At 40.1% G+C, this 25,714-nt stretch overlaps 1 protein-coding gene across 3 annotated transcripts in view; it reads left to right on the forward strand.

Annotated features, from left to right (window-relative positions):
• FSIP1 (fibrous sheath interacting protein 1) overlaps positions 1-25,714 on the forward strand; it is a 201,369-nt gene that overhangs the window by 50,489 nt on the left and 125,166 nt on the right. For all 3 annotated transcript variants that reach the window (XM_033190615.1, XM_033190613.1, XM_033190612.1), the window contains exons 9-10: positions 9,662-9,820; positions 22,541-22,678. In XM_033190615.1, the coding sequence (XP_033046506.1) occupies positions 9,662-9,820; positions 22,541-22,678 (297 nt within the window). The remainder of the gene's footprint in view (positions 1-9,661; positions 9,821-22,540; positions 22,679-25,714) is intronic.

Below are 25,714 nucleotides of genomic sequence, written 5' to 3' on the forward strand. Positions count from 1 at the left end.
AAAAACATATCTATAGAATATCACAGATAATAATCCTCTAAATAATCCTACCTGAGATGGTGAGGTCCCAGCGGGGGCTGTGTCTAGGAGCAGGTGAAGGTGTTGCTATGCCTGGGGCTGATGAAGTAGGGGAAATGGGTGGGTGAGGGAAACTGCTAAATGCCCACATAATTCTGAGATATTTTAGCTTTGCTGATTCATGGTATAGTCATGTGCCACATAATGATGTTTTGGTCAGCATTCTTATATGGCAGTGGTCCCATAAGATAATAATGGAGCTGAAAAATTCCTGTCACCTAGTGACACTGTAGCTCTGTATTTTAGAGTGTGCTCCTTGTACTTATATATAAAAGAGTGAATTATAAAACAGCTTCAGGCAAGTCCTTCAGGAGGCATTTCAGAAGCAGGCATTGTTATCATAGGAGATGACAGCTCCATGCGTGTTACTGCCCTAAAGACCTTCCAGTGGGACAAGATATAGAGTGGAAGGCAGTGATATTGATGATCCTGACCCTGTGTAGGCCTAGGCTGGTATGTGCATTTGTGTCTTAGTTTTTCACAAAATCTTAAAAATAAAAAAAGAAAATTTTAAAATAGGAAAAAGCTTGTGAAGAAAGAAAATATTTCTCTGCAGCTGTATACTGTGTTTGTGTTTTAAGCTAAGTGTTTTAAGAGAGTGAAAAAGTTAAACAAATTTAAAAGTTTTAAAAGTAAAAAAGTTATAGTAAACTAAAATTCATTTATTACTAAATAAAGATATTTAAAAATAAATTTAGTATTGCGTAAGTGTACAGTGTTTATAAAGTCTACAGTAGCAGCCAGTAATGCCCTAGGCATTCACATTCACTCACCACTCAAGCACTGACTCACCAGAGCAGCTTCCAGTCCTGCAAGCTCCACTTATGGTTAAGTGCCCTATACAGGTGTGCCATTAAAAAGATTTTTATACCATATTTTTATTGTACCTTTTCTATGTTTTAATATGTTTAGATTCACAAATACTTCCCATTGTGTTACAATCACCTACAACACAGTAACTACAAAACATGCTGCACAGGTTTATAGCCCGGGAGCAATAGGCTTTACGATGTGGCCCAGGTGTGTAGTACACTCTACCGTCTAGGTTTGGGAAGGACACCTGATGATTTTTGCACAATGACAGAATTGCCTAGTGATACCTGTCTTAGAACATATATCCCTGTCATTAAGCGACACATAACTGTAATGTGTCTGCTTTATTAACAAAAGCTTAGATACCAGTAAGAATTAAGGGATCTGGGTTTCGTTCTGGTTTTGTTATTAATTGTGAAGTTGGGTACTGCTACCCATGGTCTAACTGCATATCGAACTATGGCGATAGATTTTCTTTATACATTCTAGGAATGCTTTCATAATGACTTTTTGTTAATAATACTGCCTTTTGCACATTATTTTTGTTAGTATTTATGTCTTGTCTTTCTATTTTAAGGTCATGTCTGTCATTTTAGTTTTTGATCTTTTACAGGTACTGTGTAGCTGGGCTTTTGCTGTTGCTTTTGTGTCTTTATCTTTAATTGTTTCTTCATCCTTGATCTTTTGTTATTATCAATATGAGATATTTAATTTACTCATAATCATTATGACCACATACTTTTTGAATCTTTTCCTGACATCAAACTTTATATTTTATTTCTCATATTTGTTTTTGTTTATCTCCCTATCCTCTTGTGGTTTGGAAACTTAATATCCTCTTTCTGATCTGGTACTGTTAACTAACTTCAAGTTTTAAAAATACATTAAAATTCATATTTTCTTTTCAACTTCAATAATTAGTTTCTAAAATTTCATATTTTAACAAGATTGGATCTTTGGTGTACTTTCATTTCCCTTGTGTTTCATTTTCTTTCCTCCAGGATATATTGAAATCATCTGGAATTTTAGTTCTGGAATAATACACATTTTAATCTTAACCTTTAAAAACAGTACGCTTCTTGTATGTTAGGAATCTCTCTCAACAAAAGTTAGCCAAAATTTTTAGCCACACCATTAACTGTGTGTTTGGACTCAACAAATCATTTATTTGTATAAGTCATTCCTTGAATTATTTTTCTGGAACTTTTTTGAAAAATTTTGCACTAAGAAATGGTGGAGTGTGGATAATTTTTGAGTGTGTATTCAAATATTTATTTTTTCCTCATTTGAATGTTAGCTTAGCAGATAACTAAATTCTGCATGCAAAATCCTTTCTTTATTGAAGCATGTAAGATTTTCCCCTTATTTTGGAGCTCACGATTTTATCAGATTATGTTTGTGTGTGTCTTTAAAAACATTTCAGTTCCTGCTTGGTACCTTGTAGGCTCTTTCTATCTGAAGGCTTAAATCTTCCTTCAGCTCAGAAGTTTATCTTCTATTATTTCTTCCTTTCCATCATCTCTTTTTTCTCCTTTTGGGATACCTGTAAATGGGGTAACAGGAAATCCAGGAGTGAGCAGCTCATGTTTTTCTGTCCTCGGGTTCTGCATTCCTTTGTGGATTTTGTCTTTAGATTTGCAAGACTGCCGCTGCATCTGTAGGCAGCGTGTCCATCTTCCAGGCAGATGGAAGGAGGGAAGGATAAAGAGCAAAGAGACTGTCCTCTGAGGCTTTGCTTTTTCACTGGGGATGGAATGGTGTCCCCAGGACTTCTACATGCATCTCACCGGCCAAGCTGTACACATAGCCATTTGTTCAGTATGTTGCTGCAAGTGAGAAGGAGGAGTCAGGTATATGACTTTCTCTTTTTTTGTAGTAGAGGTAGAAATGGGGATCATGTCAGTCAGTAGACAGTGTCTGCCACAGATGGCTATAGGACCTCTTAGATCTCTCTTCCAGGTCTTATAACATCTTTCTCATAATGTTAACCTTTTTTGCCATTTTGTACATATGAGCTCATTATACAGTTTTCTAAGTTGGGTTTCAACCATGTCTATTCTGCTGCTTAGCCACGCAGTTCTCTTTTGAGATTTTTAAAGACAATTGTTTTTAGACCCAGCGTGGTGATTCACTCATGTAATCTCAGCACTTTGGGAGGCCAAGGCGGGACGATCACTTGGGGCTAGGAGTTTGAGACCACCCTGGCCAATATGGCGAAACCCCATCTCTACTAAAAATACAATAATTAGCCAGATGTGGTGGCTCACGCCTGTAAATCCCAGCTGCTTAGGAGGCTGAGGCAGGAGAATCGCTTGAACCTGGGAGGTGGGAGTTGCAGTGAGCCAAGATTGTGCCACCACACTCCAGCCTAGGCAACAGAGCAAGACATCATTTCAAAAAAAAAAAAAAAAAAAAATATATATATATATATATATATACACACTAATATTTACTGAGCGTTCTTTCTGCAAGTCCTCTTATCTGATGTGGGAGGTGAACATACAGAAATTCTAGAGTCGGATGGTGGCAAATGTTAGAATAGAAATTCAGAGGAAGAAGCAGTGCAGCCGGAAAAGTTTAGGAAAACTTTGAAGAAGGAACCTATTTACTATATTCTCAGATCATACCAAACTTCTTGCTGTTCCTCAAATTCTCTGTGTTCTTTTAAATCTCTGTGTTTTCAAACGTGCCCTTTCCTTTATGAAGTGCCCCACAATCTCATCTTTGACAAATAAATGCACAACTTAAAGAAAGTGATTAAAATGATAATTATGTTTTAATTCCCCCTGAACTCTTGTTCTCTGGTTGTTCTTTTTAGTGGCATGCATAATTTTTTTTTTTTTTTGAGATGGAGTTTCACTCTTGTCGCCCAGGCTGGAGTGCAATGGCACGATCTCGGCTCACTGCAAGCTCTGCCTCCCAGGTTCAAGTGATTCTCCTGCCTCAGCCTCCCAAGTAGCTGGGATTACAGGTACCTGCCACTGCACCGTACTAATTTTGTATTTTTAGTAGAGACAGGGTTTCACCATGTTGGCCAGGCTGGTCTCAAACTCCTGACCTCAGGTGATCCACCCACCTTGGCCTCCCAAAGTGCTAGAATTATAGGCGCGAGGCACCGTGCCCAGCCGTCATGCGTAATTTTATGGATGTAACCTTCTCTTGAATCTCTCTACGACAGGGGACTGGTACCTGTTGGTCCCATGGCCTGTTAGGAACTGGGCTGCACAGCAGGAGGGGATGAGCGGTATGCTAGCGAGCTTTACCACCTGAGCTGAGCCCCCTGTCACATCAGCCGCAGCATTAGATCCTCACAGGAGCACGAACCCTATTGTGAACTGCACATGGGAGGGATCTAGGATGTCTGCTCTTTTTGAGAATCTAATGCCTGATGATCTGAGGTGGAACAGTTTCATCCTGAAACCATCCTTTCTAACCCCATGCCCCCCAGTCCATGGAATAATTGTCTTCCAAGAAACCTGTCCCTAGTGCCAAAAATGTTGGGGACTATTGCTCTAGGATACTTATTTAGAATTTAAAAAATATTTTCATTTATGTTGGGAACTCACACTTGCAATGAGTGGCACCCCCTAAGCTAGATGTCCCTACTACCACCCTCACCAGTGAAATGGGTTTGGATCAGATCTCAGGTCACTCACATCTAGTAGTACTGAGTTGAGGAGTCTGGTGGTATAGACCCTTAGTTACCTGTATGAACCCTAGCTGTAAAGGATGCTGGTGAAGAGCATTTTCTGTTCTATCTTGGAAAGGTAAGATTCCTAAAAGCTAGAAGTTCCCCACACATAGCAAGGGTGTGTAGAGGTGCTAGACGGATAGAAAAAAAGGATGCCATTTACTGCCTCTTACATACATTATTTCTGGAATGGTGTAGTGCATGAAACATTTACATTTCTGTGGAATTTAATCTGACATGCTCTTTTAACTTCAGTGTCATTTGAAAATAATCCCATTCAGACAAGAATTTAAAATCTATTAGCCACTATTCCATCATCGATTTCATAGTTTTACTTTTCTGTGATTCTTTGTTATTTATCATTTAGGCTATATGGTATTAACATCACCTTTACTTAGGAAAAATTACTAGAGTTTGTGAGTGAGTAGGTAATATATTTTAAAAATTACGTATAACTTTCTTTTTTTTTTAAGCTGTCCATGTTTATTTTCAACGGAGAGCAATGGAATTTAAATCAGAACCTGGAATTCTGTCAGTTTATTAGAGTTGTGTGGCTTTAGCTACCTGAACCTCACTGAGGCTCAATTTCTTTATACCAACTTACAAGTGTATTTAAAAACATTTATGACTATATCATAATCCTTATATTGATATACTATAATCTACCCACTTTCTCCCTATTTTTAGATGTTTTATTATAAATAGCATGGCAATAAATTTTTTATCAGTCATTGTTCTGGGTTGCAAGTAACAAAGATGGACTTTGGCTAAAGCAACACAAAATGAATTTATTGGGAGTCGTGAGTAGTCCATAGACTCAATGGGAAGCTTGGGGAACCAGGTTTGTACACCATGCAGATGTCCAGGCAGCCCTGAACATGGCTTTAGGAACAGCCTAGTTAGGGGCTGGCTGCCCTGGCTTCACAGCCAGCAGATGTTTGCTCTCCAAGAGATGCTCATTGCTGCTACCATCACTGTCTCCATTAGTCATTTCCCTGCACCTTTGCTTCTGTCCCTCAAGCTTCGGGGTGTTTGCTTTTGATGAGCCGAATCTAGGTCATTTGTTTGTCTTCTTGATGTCAGAGAGTGGGGAGGAGTGTCTTGTTGTGATCCTTCCCTGCCAAGACTCACACACTGTTTGGTTTCACTGAAACAGGGACTGTGAATGCCAGGGTCAAGAGGATACAATTATAAAAGTCTTGGTGCATAAAGTTTTTACCTGTAATGCCTCTGATTGTCACCTAGGGCTTAATTCCTGGTGTTAGCATCTTGAAATCAAAATGTATGAAATAAGTTTCTTTGCCCTCTACTTACCACGTTGCTCCAAATATTCTTCATGATTCTTCTGTGTTCTTTTTGCACTAATGCTTCCGTTTATGACCTTATCCATTCTCACAGCCCCCAGGGTTTGAACCACTGTAGATATGTGGGTAAGTCAAGTGTATTTATTTCAATCCCAAGTCTCTATCTTGAATTTCACATAAATGTATTTAACTGCCTAACATAATCTGTGGATATCCTAGGGGGATGTCTGCCAGTTTCAAAAGGTCCCAAACAATTCATTAGCTTTCTCTTCAAACCTACTGCATCTATATAATCCCTAGTTTGGATAAAGTGACCACCATCACACCATCACCTACTTCACAAAATCAGGAACTTGTTCTTTTTTTTTTTTTTGGTAAGGCCATAACAAAGTTTATTATTTTTTAAGTGGTTTATTTTAAGCAAATAAAATACATTTATTTTAGCTTCAGGGGTACACGTGCAGGTTTGTTCTGCAGATAAATTGGATGTCACAGGACTCTGGTGTACAGATGATTTCATCATCCTGGTAATAAGAATAGTCCCCAATAGGTAGTTTTTTGATCCACTCCCTCCTACCACCCTCTGCCCTCAAGTAGGCCTCAGTATCTGTTGTTCCCTTCTTTGTGTCCATGTATACTCAATGTTTGGCTCCCACTTATAAGTGAGAACGTGCAGTATTTGAGTTTTCATTCCTGTGTTATTTTGTTTAGGATTATGGCCTTCAGTTGCATCTGTGTTGCTGCAAAGGACGTTATCTCATTTTTTTTTTATGGCTGCATAGTATTCCATGGTGTGTATGTCCCAAATTTTCTTTATCCAGTCTATTGAAAGGCATTTAGGTTGATTTTTGTGAATAGTGGTGCGATGAACATATGCATGCGTGTGCCTCCCCCCGCCCCACCCCTTGGGACACAGTCTTACTCTGTCACCCAGGTTGGAGTGCAGTGATGTTGTCATGGCTCACTGCAGCTTCGACCTCCCAGGCTCAAGTGATCCTCCCACCTCAGCCTTCTGAGTATCTGGGACTACAGGTGCATATCACCACATCTGGCTAATTTTTAAAGTTTTTTTGTAAAGACAAGGTTTTGTCATGTTGCTCAGGCTGGTATTGAACTCCTGGGCTCAAGCCATACACCTGCCTTGGCCTCCCAAAGTGCTGGAATTATAGGCATGAGCCACTGCACCTGGCCTGCATGCATGTGTCTTTATGGTAGAATGATTTATATTCCTTTGGGTATATACCCATTAATGAGATTGCTGAGTTGAATGGTACTTGTGTTTTAAGTTCTTTGAGAACTTGCCACACTGCTTTCCACAATAGCTGAACTAATTTACATTCCTACCAGCAGTGTATAGGTGTTGTTCTCTGCAGCTTTGACAGTATCTGTCATTTTTTTGACTTTTTAGTAATGGTCTTTCTGACTGGTGTGAGATGGTATCTCATTGTGGTTTGATTTGCATTTTTCAAATGATTAGTGATGTTGAGCGTTTTTTTCATATGCTTGTTGGCTATGTATGTGTCTTCTTTAGAAAACTGTCTGTGTCTTTTGCTTACTTTTTAATGGGGTTATTTGTTCTTTGCTTATTAATTTGCTTAAGTTCCTTATAGAGTCTGGATATTAGACCTTTGTTGAATGCATAGTTTGCAAATCTTTTCTCCCATTCTGTAATTGTGTTCACTCTGTTGATAGTTTCTTTTGCTGTGCAGAAGCTCTTTAATGAGGTCCTATTTGTCAACTTTTGTTTTTGTTGCAATTGCTTTTGGCATCTTCATTATGAAATCCTTGACAGGGATTATGTCCACAATGGTATTTCCTAGGTTATCTTCCAAGGGTTTTATAGATTTAGGTTTTACTTAATTTTTGTATATGGTGTAAGGAAGAATTCAATTTGTATATGGTGTAAGGAAGAATTCAATATTCTGCATATGGCTAGCCATTTATGCCAGCAGCATTTATTGAACAGGGAGTCCTTTTCCCCATTGTTTGTTTTTGTCAACTTTGTTGAAGATCAGATGGTTGTATGTGTGTGGCTTTATTTCTGGGCTTTCTCTTCTGTTCCATTGGTTTATGTGTCTGTTTTTGTACTAGTACTATGCTGTCTTGGTGACTGTAGCCTTGTAATATAGTTTGAAGTCAGGTAACGTGATGCATTCTTTGTTCTTTTTGCCTAGGATTGGCTTGGCTATCCAGGCTCTTCTTTGGTTTCATATGAATTTTAAAATAGCTTTTTCTAATTTTGTTAAAAAGATCATTGGTAGTTTTTAGAATAGCATTGAATCTGTAAATTGCTTTGGGCAGTATGGCCATTTTAGCAATACTAATTCTTTCTATCCATGAGCATGGAATATTTTTCCACTTGTTTGTGTCATCTCTGGTTTCTTTGAGCAGTGCTTTTTAATTCTCATTGTAGAGGTCTTTCACCTCCCTGGTTAGCTGTATTCCTAGGTATTTTGTTCTTTTTATGGCTCTTGTGAATGGAATTGCGTTCTTGATTTGGCTCTCAGCTTGGATGTTGTTGGTGTATAGAAATGTTGTTGGTTTTTGTACACTGATTTTGTATCCTGAAACCTTGCTGAAGTTGTTTGTCAAATATAGGAGCTTTTGGTCAGAGACTGTAGGTTTTTAGGTATAGAATCATGTCGTCTGCAAACAGAGATAGTTGAACTTCTTCTCTTTCTATTTGAATGCCTTTTATTTTTTTCTCTTTCTTGATTACTCTGATTAGGACGTCCAGTATTGTGTTGAATAGGAGTGGTGACGGTGGGCATCCGTGTCTTGAGGAACTTGTTCTTTATCCTTGATCTTTATGTCTCCCTGTACTCTTCCACAAAATTACCTCCAGGTTCTGTAAATTCTGCTTCCTATATATCTCTGGATTCTGTTCTGTATTCCCAGAAAACATTCCTTAGTTCAGTCATTCAGCACTTTTGTTCTAGATTATAACTATTGCTTCTTAACTGGGCTTTCTGCCTCCACTCTTGCTCTCAGTAGTTCCAGTTTTAAAATACAGACCTGATCATGGTGTTTCCTTGATTAAGGTCCTGTTTTCTCCAGTCCTTTCCTGCCCACAGAGGTTAGTTGATCCTCTCTGGTTCCCATGGTGCCCAGGACTTACCAGCACTCTTCACACCTTGTTAAAATTGTTGCTGCCAAGAAATTGAGAACTCCTTGAGGGCAGAACCTTGTGATATTCATATCAAATCACCAGTGCCTAGCATAATATATATGTTCAGTAGGTGTCTAGTATGAGATTTTTGAATGAATGTAATGAATGGGTTTTATGAGTTAATATGGAACAAATATTAGTTGAATGAAAGATGATCAATTAAGTTTGTGAAACCCAAGCAACTGATTTTATAGACCCTGTGTTACTTTTAAGGACAGAGTTTGAAAATACCATGTCCCATTAGAGGGTAAACCTGCTCTCTTCCTACTTAACATGCCACAAAACATTTTTTGAATGTAGATAAATGAGAATGTCATGAGAACCAGACTGTGAAACTAAGAGATTTGTTCCACAGGGGAAAACCCCATCAAAATATTAGGAGATACTTTATGCAGGCTGGCAGATAACAAAACCAGAAACTATTTCATATTATTCTTTTACTAACCCAATGTTAATTCTGTTTGTGTGTGTGTGTTTGTGCGTGTGTGTGTGTGTGTGTGTGTGTGTGTTTCTGTGAAGTCCTGGGCATTGTTGTAGCCACCTGAAAGGTATATTTTGGCAAAAATATAGCCTGGGAATGACCTGGTGACCCTTGTTTCCTTTTAGGGTGATCAGTCTGGCTGGGTGGTCCCAGTAAAAGGATATGCACTGGCAGTCACCCAGCATCAGCAGCTTGCTGAAATTGATATAAAACTCCAGGAACTCTCTGCAGCCTTCCCAACAATTTCCAGCTTTTCTCCAAGACTTGAAAATCAGAATAATCAGGTATTTGAAGAACCCGTAGACTGTTCAAGTTAATGTGTGCTAAAGCTAGTTCACATAATTTTACAATCTGGTTGTTAACCAGTTGCTTTTTCCAGTGATCATAGTTTCCTAACAGTGTGTATATTCCTTTGATTACTTCCACTTTCTACTCACTTTTCTTTCATTTGGGTAATTTTCTGGGATGGGGTCACTGAGGAAATATTTATTTTAATATTATTGTATCTGTATGATTTAAGCTAAATCTCGATCATGATCAAGAGTGAAGGGAGGGAAGAAAGCTGATATGGCACTCATGAGTCCTTTGAGAGTCTTATTTTTCTTTATTCCTCTGGCACTAGGTGTTAGCAGTGGCAGCCATTGGCCCTTTACTCCGCCACATTCTTTTCGCTCCTTTAATTTAACATCAAGCAGTGAAGCTCATTATGTTGACTTCTCTCCTATGAGAGTTTTGAAATGAATTGTTTCTTCTCTCAGTAGTTCCCTCAAATATTCTTTTACAAAGCAGATGTGGTGGCTCACGCCTGTAATCCCAGCACTTTGGGAGGCCAAGGTGGGTGGATCACTTGAGGTCAGGAGTTCAAGACCAGCCTGGCCAACAGGCAACATGATGAAATCCCATCTGTACTAAAAATGCAAAAATTAGCTGAGTGTGGTGGTGCATGCCTGTAATCCCAGCTACTCGAGAGCCTGAGGCAGGGGAATCACTTGAACCCAGGAGGTGGGAGGTTGCAGTGAGTTGAGATCATGCCACTGTGCTCCAGCCTGGGCAACACAACGAGATTCCCTGTCAAAAAAAAAAAAAAAAAATCTGGCAGAAGGTGTGGCATATCAGAAAAGTAAATTTCTCCCCCACCCCTGTATTTTAGTACTTCATGGCATCTGGTTTGGTTCGGGTGGTAGACTGAGGAGAAAATTTCTGATTGCGTAAGAGATTAATAACCCTGTAGCAGCTTTGTAAAAGTTTTCACCAGATCATTTTCTCTACAGTCGTAGTTGGCTGTGATCTTCGTGGAACATCCAAAGATTTAAATATCAGTAGCCTATAGGTAATCCTTCTGATTTATAGTAAGCACCTTCTCTAAGCTGTCAGTTGAAGGTTAGGGATCTAGCTTCATGCCAGTTGAAGCAACCTGAGGGGAAAGGAGCGGTATGAAGGTGTTCCAAGGAAACAGTTTTGTAACTGGTTGTATTTATAAAGGGCAGAACAGCTGCTTCTGATCCTTTAAACCGCAGTAGTGATGCTGTTATTCCCACTATCGATTTGAAATTCTGCAGTGGGATGAAAATTCTTGGAAAACAGAGATAATTGGAATCTTTGTCCTCACTCGAATGTATTCCAGGACTTTGTTTTTTATTTTATTTTATTTTAAGATGGAGTCTTGCTCTATCACCAGGCTGGAGTGCAGTGGCGCAATCTCAGCTCATTGCAACCTCCACGTCCCGGGTTCAAGCCATTCTCCTGCCTCAGCCTCCTGAGTTGCTGGGACTACAGGCGCCCGCCACCACACCCGGCTAATTTTTGTATTTTTAGTAGAGATGGGATTTCACCGTGTTGGTCAGGATGGTCTCTGTCTCCTGACCTCGTGATCCACCCGCCTTGCCCTCCCAAAGTGCTGGGATTACAGGCGTGAGCCACCGTGCCTGGCCATATCTCAGGACTTTGACATGAGTTAGGCTAGTTTATTTATGTTACTGAATTCTGTTTTTCAAAAAGGAGGAACCCTACATAGAATAATAAAATGTTTCAGAGATACTCTTTGTTCTTTTCATGTTTCAGTTTATTTTTGTTGTTGTTAGATTTCAAGGGTAGCTGAAATCTCAGAGCTGAACTATGATCTTAAATATAGAAAATGTCTTTTTCATGACTGTCAAATGAAGTGAAGCCTGTGAAGTCCAAGGCACTGATAGAGCATCCAAAAGGTGCATTTTTGGCAAAAATATAGCATGGGAATGACCTGGTGACCCTTGTTTCCTCCTCTTCTTGAAAGAGACAGAGAATTCAGAGATTTGTTGGGCCATTAGGGTTTCAAATAAAAAGCATGAATATGGTCCCATTTTCTCATCATCAACAAAATCACATTTTCAGAGTTCACTTTTATGGTTCAGATAAGATATTTTAAATGTAATGAAAGGGAAAACCAGTACATTACATTTTTGTTACATACTGAGATTATGTGTTTTTATGTGAAACAACATATATTTGGAAAGAAAAGGGAAAACAACATTTTGGGACTCCCATTGGATGTAGAAACAAAAATGTACTGTAGTTGTTAAAAAGAAATAATTTATGCTTTTTGCATGTAAAAGAAAAAAGAATATCTTTTGAGCTTTTGTTCAATTTCCCTTTGGCATTTCTTCATTTCTAACTAAAACCAGCATTGCACATTGAATTTTCAAAGCAAAAATGCTAACATGGCAAAGTATTTTAGGGATATTATTTTTGGATTGGACTACTTTTTGTATAAATACACTGTATCTTGAATAAACCCTGTGTATCTGTGTAGTTGATGAATGAGTTCCAATCAATTGCTAATCCACAAATATTCATAGTTCATATTCACTTTAACTCTTCTGCAAACCATTACCTCACCAGTAATTTTTCTATGTTCTCCTTAAGAATTTCTTTTAAGTGGAATATAAATTTCTGTTTTTGAACAATTGATTCAACACATACTGAGTGCTCCTGGATATAAGGAATTGTAGAGAACTTAAAGGTGAATCAGGCAAATAAAATACTTTGGAATCAGAAAGTCTCACTTCAGCCTGGACACAGTGGCTCACGCCTGTAATCCCAGCACTTTGGGAGGCCAAGGTGGGCGAATCACGAGGTCAGGAGATCGAGACCATCCTGGCTAACACGGTTAAACCCCGTCTCTACTAAAAATACAACAAAATTAGCCAGGTGTGGTGGCGGGCGCTTGTAGTTCCAGGTACTCGGGAGGCTGAGGCAGCAGAATGGCATGAACCTGGGAGGCAGAGCTTGCAGTGAGCTGAGATCGCGCCACTGTGCTCCAGCCTGAGCGACAGAGCAAGACTCTGTCCCCCGCCGCAAAAAAAAAGAAAAAAAAATGATGGAAATTATCTGCACATGTATACATATGTAACAAACCTGCACGTTGTGCACCTGTACCCTAGAACTTAAAGTATAATTAAAAAAAAAAAGTCTCACCTCAAATTTGGCTCTAACATTTACTAGTTCTGTGGACTTGGGCACTAATTAGAAGCTCTCTAAACCTCGTTTTCCTTATTTATAAAATAATAGTAATATTCTTTAGGGTTCTTGTAAAGAGTAGCTGAGTTAATATACACAAAGTGTTTAGCACAGTGACACGGAACTCAGCAAATTATATTATTATAAATGACATAAAGAATGTATTTCCTTACGGGAGGTATTGAGTATATGTAGAAAACTGTGGACAAGACAGCACAGGCAAGTGCCATAGGAAGCTTTTTTTTCTTCAAGAGACAAGGTCTCGCTCTGTCACCCAGACTGGAAGTACAGTGGTGCAATCATGGCTTGCTGCAGCCTTCACCTCCCAGGCCCAAGTGATCCTCCAACCTCACCCTCCCCAGAAGCTGGAACTACAGGTGCACGCCATCACACCAGCTATTTTTTAAAATTTTTTGTAGAGATGTGGTCTCACTGTGTTGCCTAGGCTGGTCTTGAACTCCTGGCCTCAAGAGATTCACCTGCCTCAGCCTCCCAAAATGCTGGGATTACAGGCATGAGCCACCGTGCCCAGGCTCATAGAAGGCTGTAAGTAAAGTGCTGTGGTGGTTCAGAGGAGAGGGAGAGAGCACATCCAAGGAATATCCAGAAAGTCTGTTTCCATAAGTGAGGGGCAGGAGGAGGAAGAGGAACTAGGGAGGGAGGCAGAGGGATCAGAGACACAGAAGAACACCATTGTGTATCACGAGGCTGAAAACTGGTGGCCTATAGTAGCGGTCCCCAACTATTTTGGCATCAGGGACTGGTTTCATGAAAGACAATTCTTCCACAGACCCATGGAGAGGGATGGGTTCGGGATGATTCAAACATGTTACATTTATTGTGTACTTTATTTCTATTATTATTACATTGTAATATATAACAAAATAATTATACAACTTACCATAATGTAGACTCAGTGGGAGCTCTGAGCTTGTTTTCCTGCAACTAGACGGTTTCATCCGGGGTGATGGGAGACAGTGACAGATCATCAGGTATTAGATTTTCATAAGGAGTGTGCAGCCTAGATCCCTTGCATGTGCAGTTCATGACAGGGTTCACACTACTGTGAGAATCTGATGCCGCTGCTGATCTACCAGGAGGCAGAGCTCAGGTGGTGAGGCGAGTGAGGGGAGTGGCTGCAAATACAGATGAAGCTTTACTTGTGCCTGCCACTCACCTCCTGCTCTGGGGCCCTGTTTCTAACAAGCCACCTACCAGAGCCATCCATGGCCTGGGGGTCAGGAACCCCTGACCTACAGGACAAATTAAGCTTTCAGATGGGTCTCCTTTTGCTTACAAAGTGTTTCAAGATTTTTCTTAGCCAACATTTAAAAAATTAGGTGAATTCCTATAAATATCCAAATTTCTAGTTCTCTCTTGAAAAATTCAAATTAGAAAATATGTCAGCATTAGACCTAAATTCTTGCTTGGCGATTACTGGATTGAGCTGAATAGCAACTGCTCTTTCTGTGGGGCACAGATTCTCCAGTTTGCTGCAGTATCCACCACTCTATATTGTATGGCAGGCCCTGAGGCCCACTTCACGCATTTATGTTGCTTGTCCTGCCTTTGCAGAGATCATCAGTACATTTTTGAATGCCTGCTTATTTCGTAGGAGACACTGTAGTGGCTGATGTAGTGTCCAGACTAGTATGAAGCTTGATCTCTGACCTCAAGGTAGCTTGTAGGATACCAGAGGATGTGATGTAAGCATAGAACAAGTTGTGGAGTGACTGTGCAGTGAAACAGGAACCACCACCAGATGGGCACTGATCGGATGAAAAGTACGGAAAGTGTATGCTGCGGGAGCACAGGGAAAGGAAAGGTTATTTGATGAAGGCATGATATTTTAAAAATTCCTTTGAAGATTTATCTTTGTTGGTCAAGAAAACAGTTTTCTGAACAAGCTGAAACATAGACTTTCTGACTTATCTGTGTATGGTAACTGTAAGGTAGTAAGTTGGTATGCACATAGATTTAAGATGATAAATGTGGTTGGGTCAATGTGGTTGAGTCAGAATAGTTTGAGGAACTCTAGGCATGTGGCTCAGAGATGAAGGAGGTGTTGGTCTTTGTGAAAAGGGCAGATAAGAAGTCTTCTTCTCTTTATGGGCTCGCTGATTGTGACGTTCTCATATAGATGCTCTGGCCCAGCACTTAACTTTATGGCAATGTTTTAAAAGCAGCATTTGGCTTTTACATATCTGATTTCCTTAGCATAAAACAAAGCATGTGGTTATAGTCAAAAGAAAGAATGGCATATTACTGCTCTTTCTGTAATGTGAATAATATGTGGTTGCAGTTTTTACATCTGCTTTTTATTTTCATTTTGTCTTAGCAAGAGAACTAATTGAAGCAATTTTTTCTTAAGATCTGTGGTTTAACTGTGCATACTTTTCTGTATCCATCTCCTAACCCTCAACAAATCAGTTCGTTCTTTCCACGTATTGTAAATCCCACCATAAAACTGAGTGATGTTCTATAATTTAGTTACCATGCTTCTTATTTGTAGATGTATTAGATTCCAGTTCTCTCCAGAAATATCTAAAATATAGGAGTTATATAAGCATTCAGTTTCTTAAATCCTTAGCAACTGGATTCAATAATAAATACTATTCCATTTGGCTCTTATATACAAGTACAGTTTATTCATCTCTCATGAAATCAGTTTTTCTAAATCTAGAATTCCAGTTCACCGTTAGATTTTTTTTTTCTGATTGGGGAGGGCCTCAGAAATGGCTCTCCTTGACAGGCTGCATCACTGTGTTCTTAAACTAACTAGTTTAATTGAATATAAAGTTCCTCCTTAGTTTGATTTATTCTCTTATTCTTAAACTATTGATTCAGTTGTACACAATTTGGTAAGCTCAAGAAAAAGTTAGCAATCATTTGACTGAGGAAAATTGTAGTTTATATTGATCTCCTTTCTTGCCAAGATCATGTTATTATTGCTGACAGCAACAATTAATTTTTTTTTGGTTTCTTCCTGTCTCAATATTAGCTGAAATTGAGGAAATACAGACCATTGTTTGACATGTAATTCTGAAAGATGTTTTATTATTAGGTCCAGGGATTTGTATAGTTCCAGTCATGGCCATGGACTCCACTTGACCCCAGATGTACTTAAAGTGTTGGTTGAGGGCAGGAATTTAGGATTTTTTAAATGTATGCTAGTTACAGGCATAGAAATCTTATTGACCATCTGTTCGTTTCCAAAACCCATAGAAGCCACAGGAGCATGGATTTATGGGTTTGAGAAACAAACAAGAAGTTACTTCAGAGCTCTTTACCTCCAGTGCCAATCTATTAGATCTCCAGTTAAATCTGGGAAACTACCCTTGCCGCCTCCATTTTACAGATTACTGTGAAGTTTATATTTCTTTGCTTCCCTCTGTTAAGCTTCTGATGTAGTCAAGGTTTCCTTCATTTTATGGCATTATTCCAAGGTGATGAAAACAATCTGCCTGAAATATCTTGTTCTCCACTTTTGGTACTGCCAGGCACATGATCCATCTGATGACAGGAAATAGCAGGAACCTATGGAAATGTATAGCATTAGCTTGAAAACATAGGACAAACTGGCTTGATTTAGGCAGGTTTGTATTTTCCCAATCCTTAACGCATGCCTTATTTGCATATCAAATAACTTATGAAGCTGTGGGTAATTTCCTCTGTTTTTGACTTTTGAAAATGAGTTTATTTTGCTTCAAAGATCCCTTTTGGCCTACTCAACACCACAGATACTTTTTCTAAGGATAAACTCAGAATCTCTTGGCAACCAATTAGTCAAATCAACAAGTATCTATTGATCTTGGCCTCAGGGACAGTTCTCTTCTTGTGGCATATCGAGGAGAGCTTTTATTGAATTCTCCATAAAAGCATTCCTGTATGACTCAGAAACACAGAAATGATATGCCGGTCAGAGAATCTGATTAAACATTTCTACTATGAGAAATCAAGATATTTCCTGATGATTACAAGGACAGACAGTACTGGTTGGCACTTTGTTGTGAGAAAAGGATCTTTCCTGGCACCACAGAGCTTTTTGAGTTTGCAGCTGGGCAATTTTTGTCAGCATCAGTGGCTACCTTTCCTTGCCCTCTCTTGACCTCTGCTTTCATCATACAATATTTCTCAAATATTTGAACTATATAGTTATGCTATTGGAGGCCATGACTGAAGAAAGCTGTTGTATATCCTTTGGGTCTAATTGTAGAGAATAGCACACTCATAAGCTATTAGAAGGGGAAATAACTTTCTCAGAAGTAATTGAGACCTAGAAAGAGGAGGTGACTTCCTCAAAAGTACACAGCTGATTGTTCCAGCAGAACTGAAGCTAGAATCCAACCTTCGGGTCTATACCTCTTAGGTATGAAGAGTCACATTGTCAGAACAGAACAAAAATGGCCTTGGTAGAAAAATTTGTTAAAAATAAAAAATCTGTGGCTCACATCTGTAATCCCAGCACTTTGAGAGGCTGAGGCAGGAGGATCCCTTGAGCCCAGGAGTTCAAAATCAGCCTGGGCAACATAGTGAAATCCATTCCTTCTTCATACACAAAAAATCAGCCAGGCAAGGTGGTGTGCACCTGTAGTCCCAGCCACTTGAGAGGCTGAGGTGAGAGGATCGCTTGAGCCTGGGAGGACGAGGCTGCAGTGAGATGTGACTGCGCCACTGCACTCCAGCCTGGGTGGCAGAATAAGACCATGTCTCAAAAAAAAAATCAAACAAAAAAGGTCTGTCTGCTTATGAAATTGATACATGCTTATTGTAGGAAATTCAGGAATGACAAAAATAAGAAAAATAAGATTAAATAATCAGGATTTTTACCAAGTTAATTATTGTTAAATTTCCTTCCAGTCTATTTCTCTCTACACACACACACACTCACACACACACTCTTATATATCAGTTAGAGTTTTTGACAAGAAACAGAAGGAATATCTAGCTTGTATTTTGAAGATAATTATATGAAGGGACTATTTATATAGCTTTAAAGGAGCTAACAGTGGATGTTGGGACACCAAGAGACTAGCCACAGTGGACGGGGGAAGAAAAAGTGTGTGGGAGCTCAGCAAGAGCTGGAGCTGTGGGATAAGAACTGGCCATCTGAAGTTGTAATAATAGAGGACATGAGCAAAGGGTTAGCCAACCCCAGCCCCCTCAGCATGAGCATTTGAGCTGTAGTTAGTTTCCTAACTCTGTTTCCTTGGCAATCTGAGAAAAGTTGGAATGCCGAATACATTAGGAGGCAACTTTGCTTATGCTTAAAATGATCCCTGGGTTGGGAGAATTATAAAGACCTGATGGAGAAGCCATATTTTGGGCATCTCTGACTGCAGTGACTCTTGTGGCTGGGCACATTTCTTGCTGGGTCCCTGGACTCAGTGTGCCTGTGGGGGCATTTCAAGACATAATGGCTCCTGTAGGATAGGAGGATTTTAAGACAGGTAGCTTATAGCTGTTTTGCTCTTTATACCTATATTGTTTTGGCATGGACTGTAGCAAACACTCCCATTGAAAAGGGATACCTGATACTGCCCTGCTGTGTTTCCTGTTTTATATCCTTCTGAGTAGAGTGGCTCTAAGTGTGTCGTCTGTTAGTCTTTGAGCATGAATATACAGTTGAATCTAAGAAAACTCAGCACATCTCAGGGATACATCACTGCCCAAACTGTGATGCAAAAGTATGGGGGGAAGGGGAAAAATACCCCAAGCTCTCTCTCCTTCTGTCCTCTACTCTCCTAGAACTCCTCCCCTTACTTTGACTAAACCTAACCAGGAGATGGAGCTCCAGGAGAAACGCCCTGATGGTCCCAGCTGTGGCAGGTACTCAGCATAGTTTATCATACTTCTATTGATGAACACCTGGGCTGTTTTCAGTTTTTAGCTGCCATGAACATTTGTGTATAAGGCTATAGTTACATATTTTAATTTCTCTTTGATAAATTCATAGGAGTTGAATTTTTGGGTCACAGGATCGACAAACATTTAACTTTTTAAGAAATGGCCTGTTTTGGCATGGTGGCTCACACCTGTAATCCCAGCAGTTTGAGCGGCCAAGGCGGGTGGATCACAAGGTCAAGAGATCGAGACCATCCTGGCCAACATGGTGAAACCCTGTCTCTACTAAAAATACAAAACTTAGCTGGGCATGCTTGTAATCTCAGTTACTCAGGAGGCTGAGGAAGGAGAATCTCTTCAACCCAGGAGGCAGAGGTTGCAGTGAGCCAGGATTGCGCCACTGCACTCCAGCCTGGCAACACAGCGAGACTCCATCTCAAAAAAAAAAAAAAAAGAAATGACCTGTTTTTCAAAGTGGTTGTACCATTGTATAGTCCTGCAAACAATGTAAGAGAGTCCCTCTCGTTTCACACATTTCCAGCATTTGGTGTTCAGTTTTTCATCTGGGCCATGCTAGTGGCTATATAGTAGTGTCTCATTGTGGTTTAATTGAATTTCCCCAATGACTAATGATGTGGAGGAGGTTTTCATGTTCCTATTTGTCATGCACACAGCTTTTATGAAGTATCTGTGCAAGTCTTTATAGAATTTGATTGTCATTTGATTTATTGTTATTGTCTATTTGATTATTTTTATTATCGAGTTGTAGGAGTTCCTTATATGTTCTGGATACAAGTCCTCTGTCAGATATGTGTGTTATGATCATTGTCAGTCAGTGGTTTGTTCATTTTCTCAATGGTGGCTTTGATTAAGCAACATTTAAAAATGTTGTTAAGTCCAACTTAAAATTTTTTTCTTTTTGTGCCTTCTCTTTGCTTGCCCCAAGATTTAGAAAAAATCATAGTTGTAGATTATTAAAATAATTTCAATTTAAAAATGAAATCCAGGGTGCTTTTCAGATTACCATGTGTCCTACTTCATAGCACGTGTGTCTTCATAAAAGTTTATAAAATGCTGACTGCTTAGCATTGCAAAGAGACCTTGATACCATTTTTTCCAAACTCCTCCCTAACATTAGATTTCCTTTAAAAAATATTTCTGATAATAATTCAGCCTCTAGATGTGTATTAGACTGTTCTCTCACTGCTATCAAGAAATACCTGAGAATGGGTAATTTATAAAGAAAAGAGATTTAACTGGCTCACGGTTCTGTAGGCTGTACAAGAGGCATAGCAGCTTCTGCTTTTGGGGAAGCCTCAGGAAACTTACAATCATGGCAGAAGGTGAAGGGGAAGCAGGCACTTCTTACATGGCCAGAGCAAGAGGAAGAGAGAGAGAAGAGGGAGGTGATACACACTTCTAAACAACCAGACCTCATGGTAACTCACTCACTCACAATCACGAAAACAGCACTGAAGGTATGGTGCTAACCCATTCATGAGAACTCCACCCCCATGACCCAGTCATCTCCCACCAGGTGCCACCCCCAACACTGGGGATTACAATTCGACGTGAGATTTGGTAGGGACACAGAGCCAAACCGTATCAGGATGCTTCTAGAGATTGAAAGCTACCAGAAGTGAGAGATGAAGCCAAATATAAAATAATCACTTCTTGAAATTGACGCACTCTTTTAATAATTTGCTAAGTAGAATTGTATACAATAAGAATTTTACTGAAATTCATTGCTAGTTTGATGAAAGTTTTGAAAACCAAAATTACAGTCTATTGGCCAGTGCTTACCCAGCTTCAGGATTATAGTTTGCACTGGGATACAGAGAATAGGGTCAGCCATGTCACTGTCTAGGCAGTGGCAGTGTGGTAAGTGCAATAAAGGAACATGTGGCATGGTTGAGAGAATAATTTGTCCTTTGTGGGTATGTCAGGGAATATTGTGGAAATATGCTTGAGCTGGGCTCAAAATGGGTGGGAGTCCCCACAAGGAGCTGGAGAGTTGGAATCGGGGGAACTAGGAGTAGTGAATATTGCTGCACATCTGAGTCTGAGTCTCAAGCAGTAGGAAATGAGATGAAGAGATTGGTAGGGCCTAGAGCATGAATACTTTGCACCTTGTTCTGTGACTTCCCTGCAAAGAATGGAATCAACAAGGGTGACTGGTAGCATCAAGACCAGCGAGGAGGCTCCAGCAGCAACCTAAGTCAGTAGTTCTTGAATTCTCAAATAGGTGTGCTTCAGTTTATTAGTCCTTAGTCCTTTTTTTTTGAGACAGAGTCTCATTCTGTTGCCCAGTCTGGAGTGCAGTGGTGCCATCACAGCTTACTGCAGCCTCAACCTCCTGGGTTCAAGTGATCCTCCTACCTCAGCCTCCCAAGTGGCTGGGGCTGTAGGCGTTACCATGCCTGGTTAATTTTTTAATTTTTAATTTTGTAGATATGGGGTCTCACTATGTTGCCCAGGCTGGTCTCAAACTTCTGGGCTCAAGGGATCCTCCTGATTTGGCCTCCTGGAGTGTTGGGGTTACAGGTGTGAGCCACCATGCCTGTCCCGTCCTTACCTTTTGAATCAGAACCTCCTGGGTAGAGGCTGGTCCTTCAGATTTTTTCCTGGGCTCTGGAGGTGATTCTGAAGCTCACTGGAGTTTAAAAACTGCTGGTGAATGATGAGGATATCTTAACTAAGACAGTGAGAAAGAAACAAGTGCCTTGATTAGAGAGGTATTAGGGATTGGCAACTGGATAGTATTCCTGGTGACCAGCTCTATGTAAGGAATGAGGGAGTAGGATTATTGCTTGAGTAATTTCAAAAATGTCATTCCTGCCTGTTACTTATATGGCAACACAGAGCAGATGTGTGCGAGAAAGGAAGTTTAATCTTAGATATAGGAACAAATTCCTATCAAGAAATGCCCATTTTTATCACCCAGAAATAACATTAACTTTGGGAAAATATAGTTCTGTCAATATAAATATTGCAGATAGTAATGAAGTACCTTCATTATATAATACTTAATCTTTTCAGAGGACATACTCAGCTTGCATTTGTTTGGCACTGAGATTTGTTGCTTGCCTACTACATACTGTGATGACTTTTAGCCTAGATCTATTATTATTATTATTGTTTTACAGATGATGAAACTGAAGCTCAGAGAGGTTAATTCATTTCCCTAAGGTCAGTCTAGTCAGGAACCAGGCAGGGCGAAGATTCAGAACTCCTGACGTTGCCAAATCCAGTTTTCTTCTCATTATTACACAGCTGCCTCTAATAATGTGGATGGGCAGGGTTTTTTTCCTTCTTATTTATACATGATAAACTTGAAGTCCAGAGAAAAGTCCAAGGTTTCAAGCTGGTAAGTATCAGAGCAGGGACCAGAACCCAGGTTCCTGTTTCCTGACCCCAGCTCTTTTCACTGTCTCCTTCTGCTTCCCAGATGCTTACAGAAGTTGGGTTCCTTTCCTGCTTTTTGTATGTACAATTGGACCTTTACCTCCTAAAATGGGAAGACTTTAAAGCATTACTGTTTGAGAAGCAAAGCTAACCCTCAAGGCTCAGTTGCTTTGAGGTTGGTATGTGACAGCACATTTCCAGCCTGGGAATGATGTTTTTTATTGTTGTTGTTGTTGTTGTTGTTGTTGTTTTGTAATTAGGAACCTGACTTTGATGGTGAAAGAAATATGGAAGTAACTCCAGGAGAAAAGGTACTCAGGAACACCAAACAGCAACGGGATCTGCATAATCGGCTGAGAGAGATTGATGAAAAGCTGAGAATGATGAAGGAAAATGTGGTAAGTCTTTCTTTTCTTTTAATTAATTGTTTTTAAAGAAAAAAACAGAGGTGGGGGTCTCTCTATGTTGCCCAGGCTGGTCTCGAACTCCTGGGCTCAAGTGACCTGCCCCACTCAGCCTCCCAAAGTGCTAGGATTCCAGGTGTGGGCCACCACACCCGACCATCTCTCTTATTTGAAGTTTAATTATAGCCAATACTTGTACCAAAAAAGGTTTCAGTCTCTTTTGACTATTTTATGACCGTTCTCATGTGTTAAATCAGCCATGTGAATTTGTCAGTAACAATGTGAATAAAAGCTAAACATATAATTCATAGGACTTTGATATTATTCTGAATTTAAGCAATTTATATAATATAAAACATTAATTTAAATAACATAAAGCATATTCTGACTTCAGATAGTGTGTAAGGTACTTCGGATAGTGTGTAAGATACTATCTGACGTCAGAATAATTATCCTTAATCCTAATATTCTGACAGTGACACAAACATTCGGTTTTTGTGGAAAAATTTGGTAGTTCTCCCTAAAATCATCCTTCTGTTTTGAACTTATAGCTTAAATTCTCTCATTTTTTGTTTGTAATTACTAATATATTATTAGTAATTAATGAATTTTAATGCATTGCAAGTCTTTCTTGGCCTACTTCATGTTTTTCTTGCTCAACATAAAGACATGTCATTACTGATGAGTGAAAACTCTTAGAGCAACTCATTTGTGAGCTGGTTGATACTCTGAACCTGTTAGAAATGCTGTATTGTATTATGATTTTCCAGCTACCCATAGCATGTTTTTAGCTGGATACCTGGATTTTACCTAAAATTAAACATGTCAAGGCTGAGCTTGTGACTGTGGTCTTGAGGTAATTACCTGCAGTAACCCCTTTTGGTCTCCTGCTAAATTTTGTCATCTTGGGTGATCTTCAAGCCTCTTTGAGTTTTAATCAATGTGACTAATTTGTTGCCATATCCTTCCTGAGTTTCTTATGACTCAAAGCCTTTTTTTTTTTTTTTTTTTTTTGAGACGGAGTTTCGCTCTGCCACCCAGGCTGGAGTGCAGTGGCCGGATCTCAGCTCACTGCAAGCTCCGCCTCCCAGGTTCACGCCATTCTCCTGCCTCAGCCTCCCGAGTAGCTGGGACTACAGGTGCCCGCCACGTCGCCCGGCTAGTTTTTTGTATTTTTAGTAGAGACAGGGTTTCACCATGTTAGCCAGGATGGTCTCGATCTCCTGACCTCGTGATCCGCCCGTCTCGGCCTCCCAAAGTGCTGGGATTACAGGCTTGAGCCACCGCGCCCGGCCCAAAGTCTTTTTTTTTTTGTCCCTACTTTTATCACCCTTCTCTCAGTGTTGTCACCTCATGCCTTAGCCACTTATAACCTGGTTTTTGTCGGATTTCTTGTTTCCAGTCACTCCCTTCTCTCATTATTCCACTTAATACACTGCACTGTGGAGTAAACATCAGGTGAGTGATTTTAAAATGTGCTCCCCTTCCGAGCCCCTGAGAGTGCGTCACAATACCTTGGTGGTCAAGCCCAGCTGAACTGCCCTCACTGCCTGCAGGCCACAGATAGCAGCACTGACACAGAGCCTGATGGGGATCAGGGCCACCTCATGAGAGTTAGGCAGCAGATCTGAAGGGAATTAATACATGGTGCTTCTTTTAGAGCTCATTTTTATTTGCTTTGCATGGAGAATCTCATGGGTGTTATATTTCAGGGAGACCTGTGTTTCCATTTTCAGAGAGATTTCCCTGATTCTGTTGATGGGATGAAGTAGAAGTAGGAATGGGCCGGGTGCCGTGGCTCACTCTTGTAATCCCAGCACTTTGGGAGGCCGAGGTGGGCGGATTGCCTGAACTCAGGAGTTCGCGACCAGCCTGGGTAACAAGGTGAAACCCTGTCTCTACTAAAATCCAAAAAAAATTAGCTAGGTGTGGTGGTGTGCACCTGTAGTCCCAGTTACATGGGAGGCTGAGGCAGGAGAACTGCTTGAACCCGGGAGGTGGAGGTTGCAGTGAGCCCGAGATTGCGCAACTGCACTCCAGCCTGGGTGACAGAGTAAGACTCCGTCTCAAAAAAAAAAAAAAGTAGGAATGGTAGGGAAGTGTAAGGGGGCTCTTGGCCATTCATTGTAGTGGTCATGATGGTACATTGTAAATTCGATGTGATAAATGAAATGTTTGTGGTTTGGTTGGTTTTGAAAACTGTTGGTACTTTCTCTCACCCCATATCTGCCAATCCAAGGTGGGCTAAGCCTGTCACTCCCCATGATCCATTCTCCTGATTTCTGACTGCTGTAATCTGGAGGTTTGTGTCCCCCCAGAATTCCTGTTGAAACCCTAATCCCCATGGTGATGGGATTAGGAGGTGGAGAATTTGGGGAAGTGATTAGGTCATGTCAGTGAAACCCTTGTGAGTGAAATTAGTGCCTTTATAAAAGAGGCCCAAGGGAACTCATTTGCCCCTTTTACCATGTGAGGATGTACTGAGAAGTCACCCCTATCAACAAGGAAATGGGCCCTTACTAGGCACCAAACCTGGCCGCTCTTTGATCTTGGACTTCCCAGCTTCTAGAACTGTGAGAAATAAGTTTCTGTTGTTTATAAACCACCCAAAATACCATTATTTTGTTGCCCAAACAGACTAAGACACTGGCCGTTTATCACATACCTTGAACATGTACCTGTTCTTTTCTACCACATCTCTACCATTATTTAATTTTTGGCTCAAAACCAGGATCCTTTAATAAAGCGTATGTCATTCCACTGCCTTATGAAGTTTGGCTACACTTAAAGGGATATGATAAATGTCAAGAGTTGGTTGTTATCCAAGTGGAAAAGAATAATACATGAGTAGATAAGAGCAGTTATTAAATACCAACTATGAGCCAGGCACTGTCCCAAGTATTTTACAGATACTGAAGTGTTTAATCATCACAGCTGCTCCATGAGGTAAATACCAGTCCTCATTTTGTAGATGAAGAAATGGAGCGAAACAGAGGTTGACTAATTCCTTACGGCTAGTAAGTGGAGGAG

The sequence above is a fragment of the Trachypithecus francoisi genome, unplaced genomic scaffold (genome assembly GCF_009764315.1).
Source record: "Trachypithecus francoisi isolate TF-2019V2 unplaced genomic scaffold, Tfra_2.0 Lachesis_group3, whole genome shotgun sequence".
Taxonomy (NCBI): Eukaryota; Metazoa; Chordata; class Mammalia; order Primates; family Cercopithecidae; genus Trachypithecus; species Trachypithecus francoisi.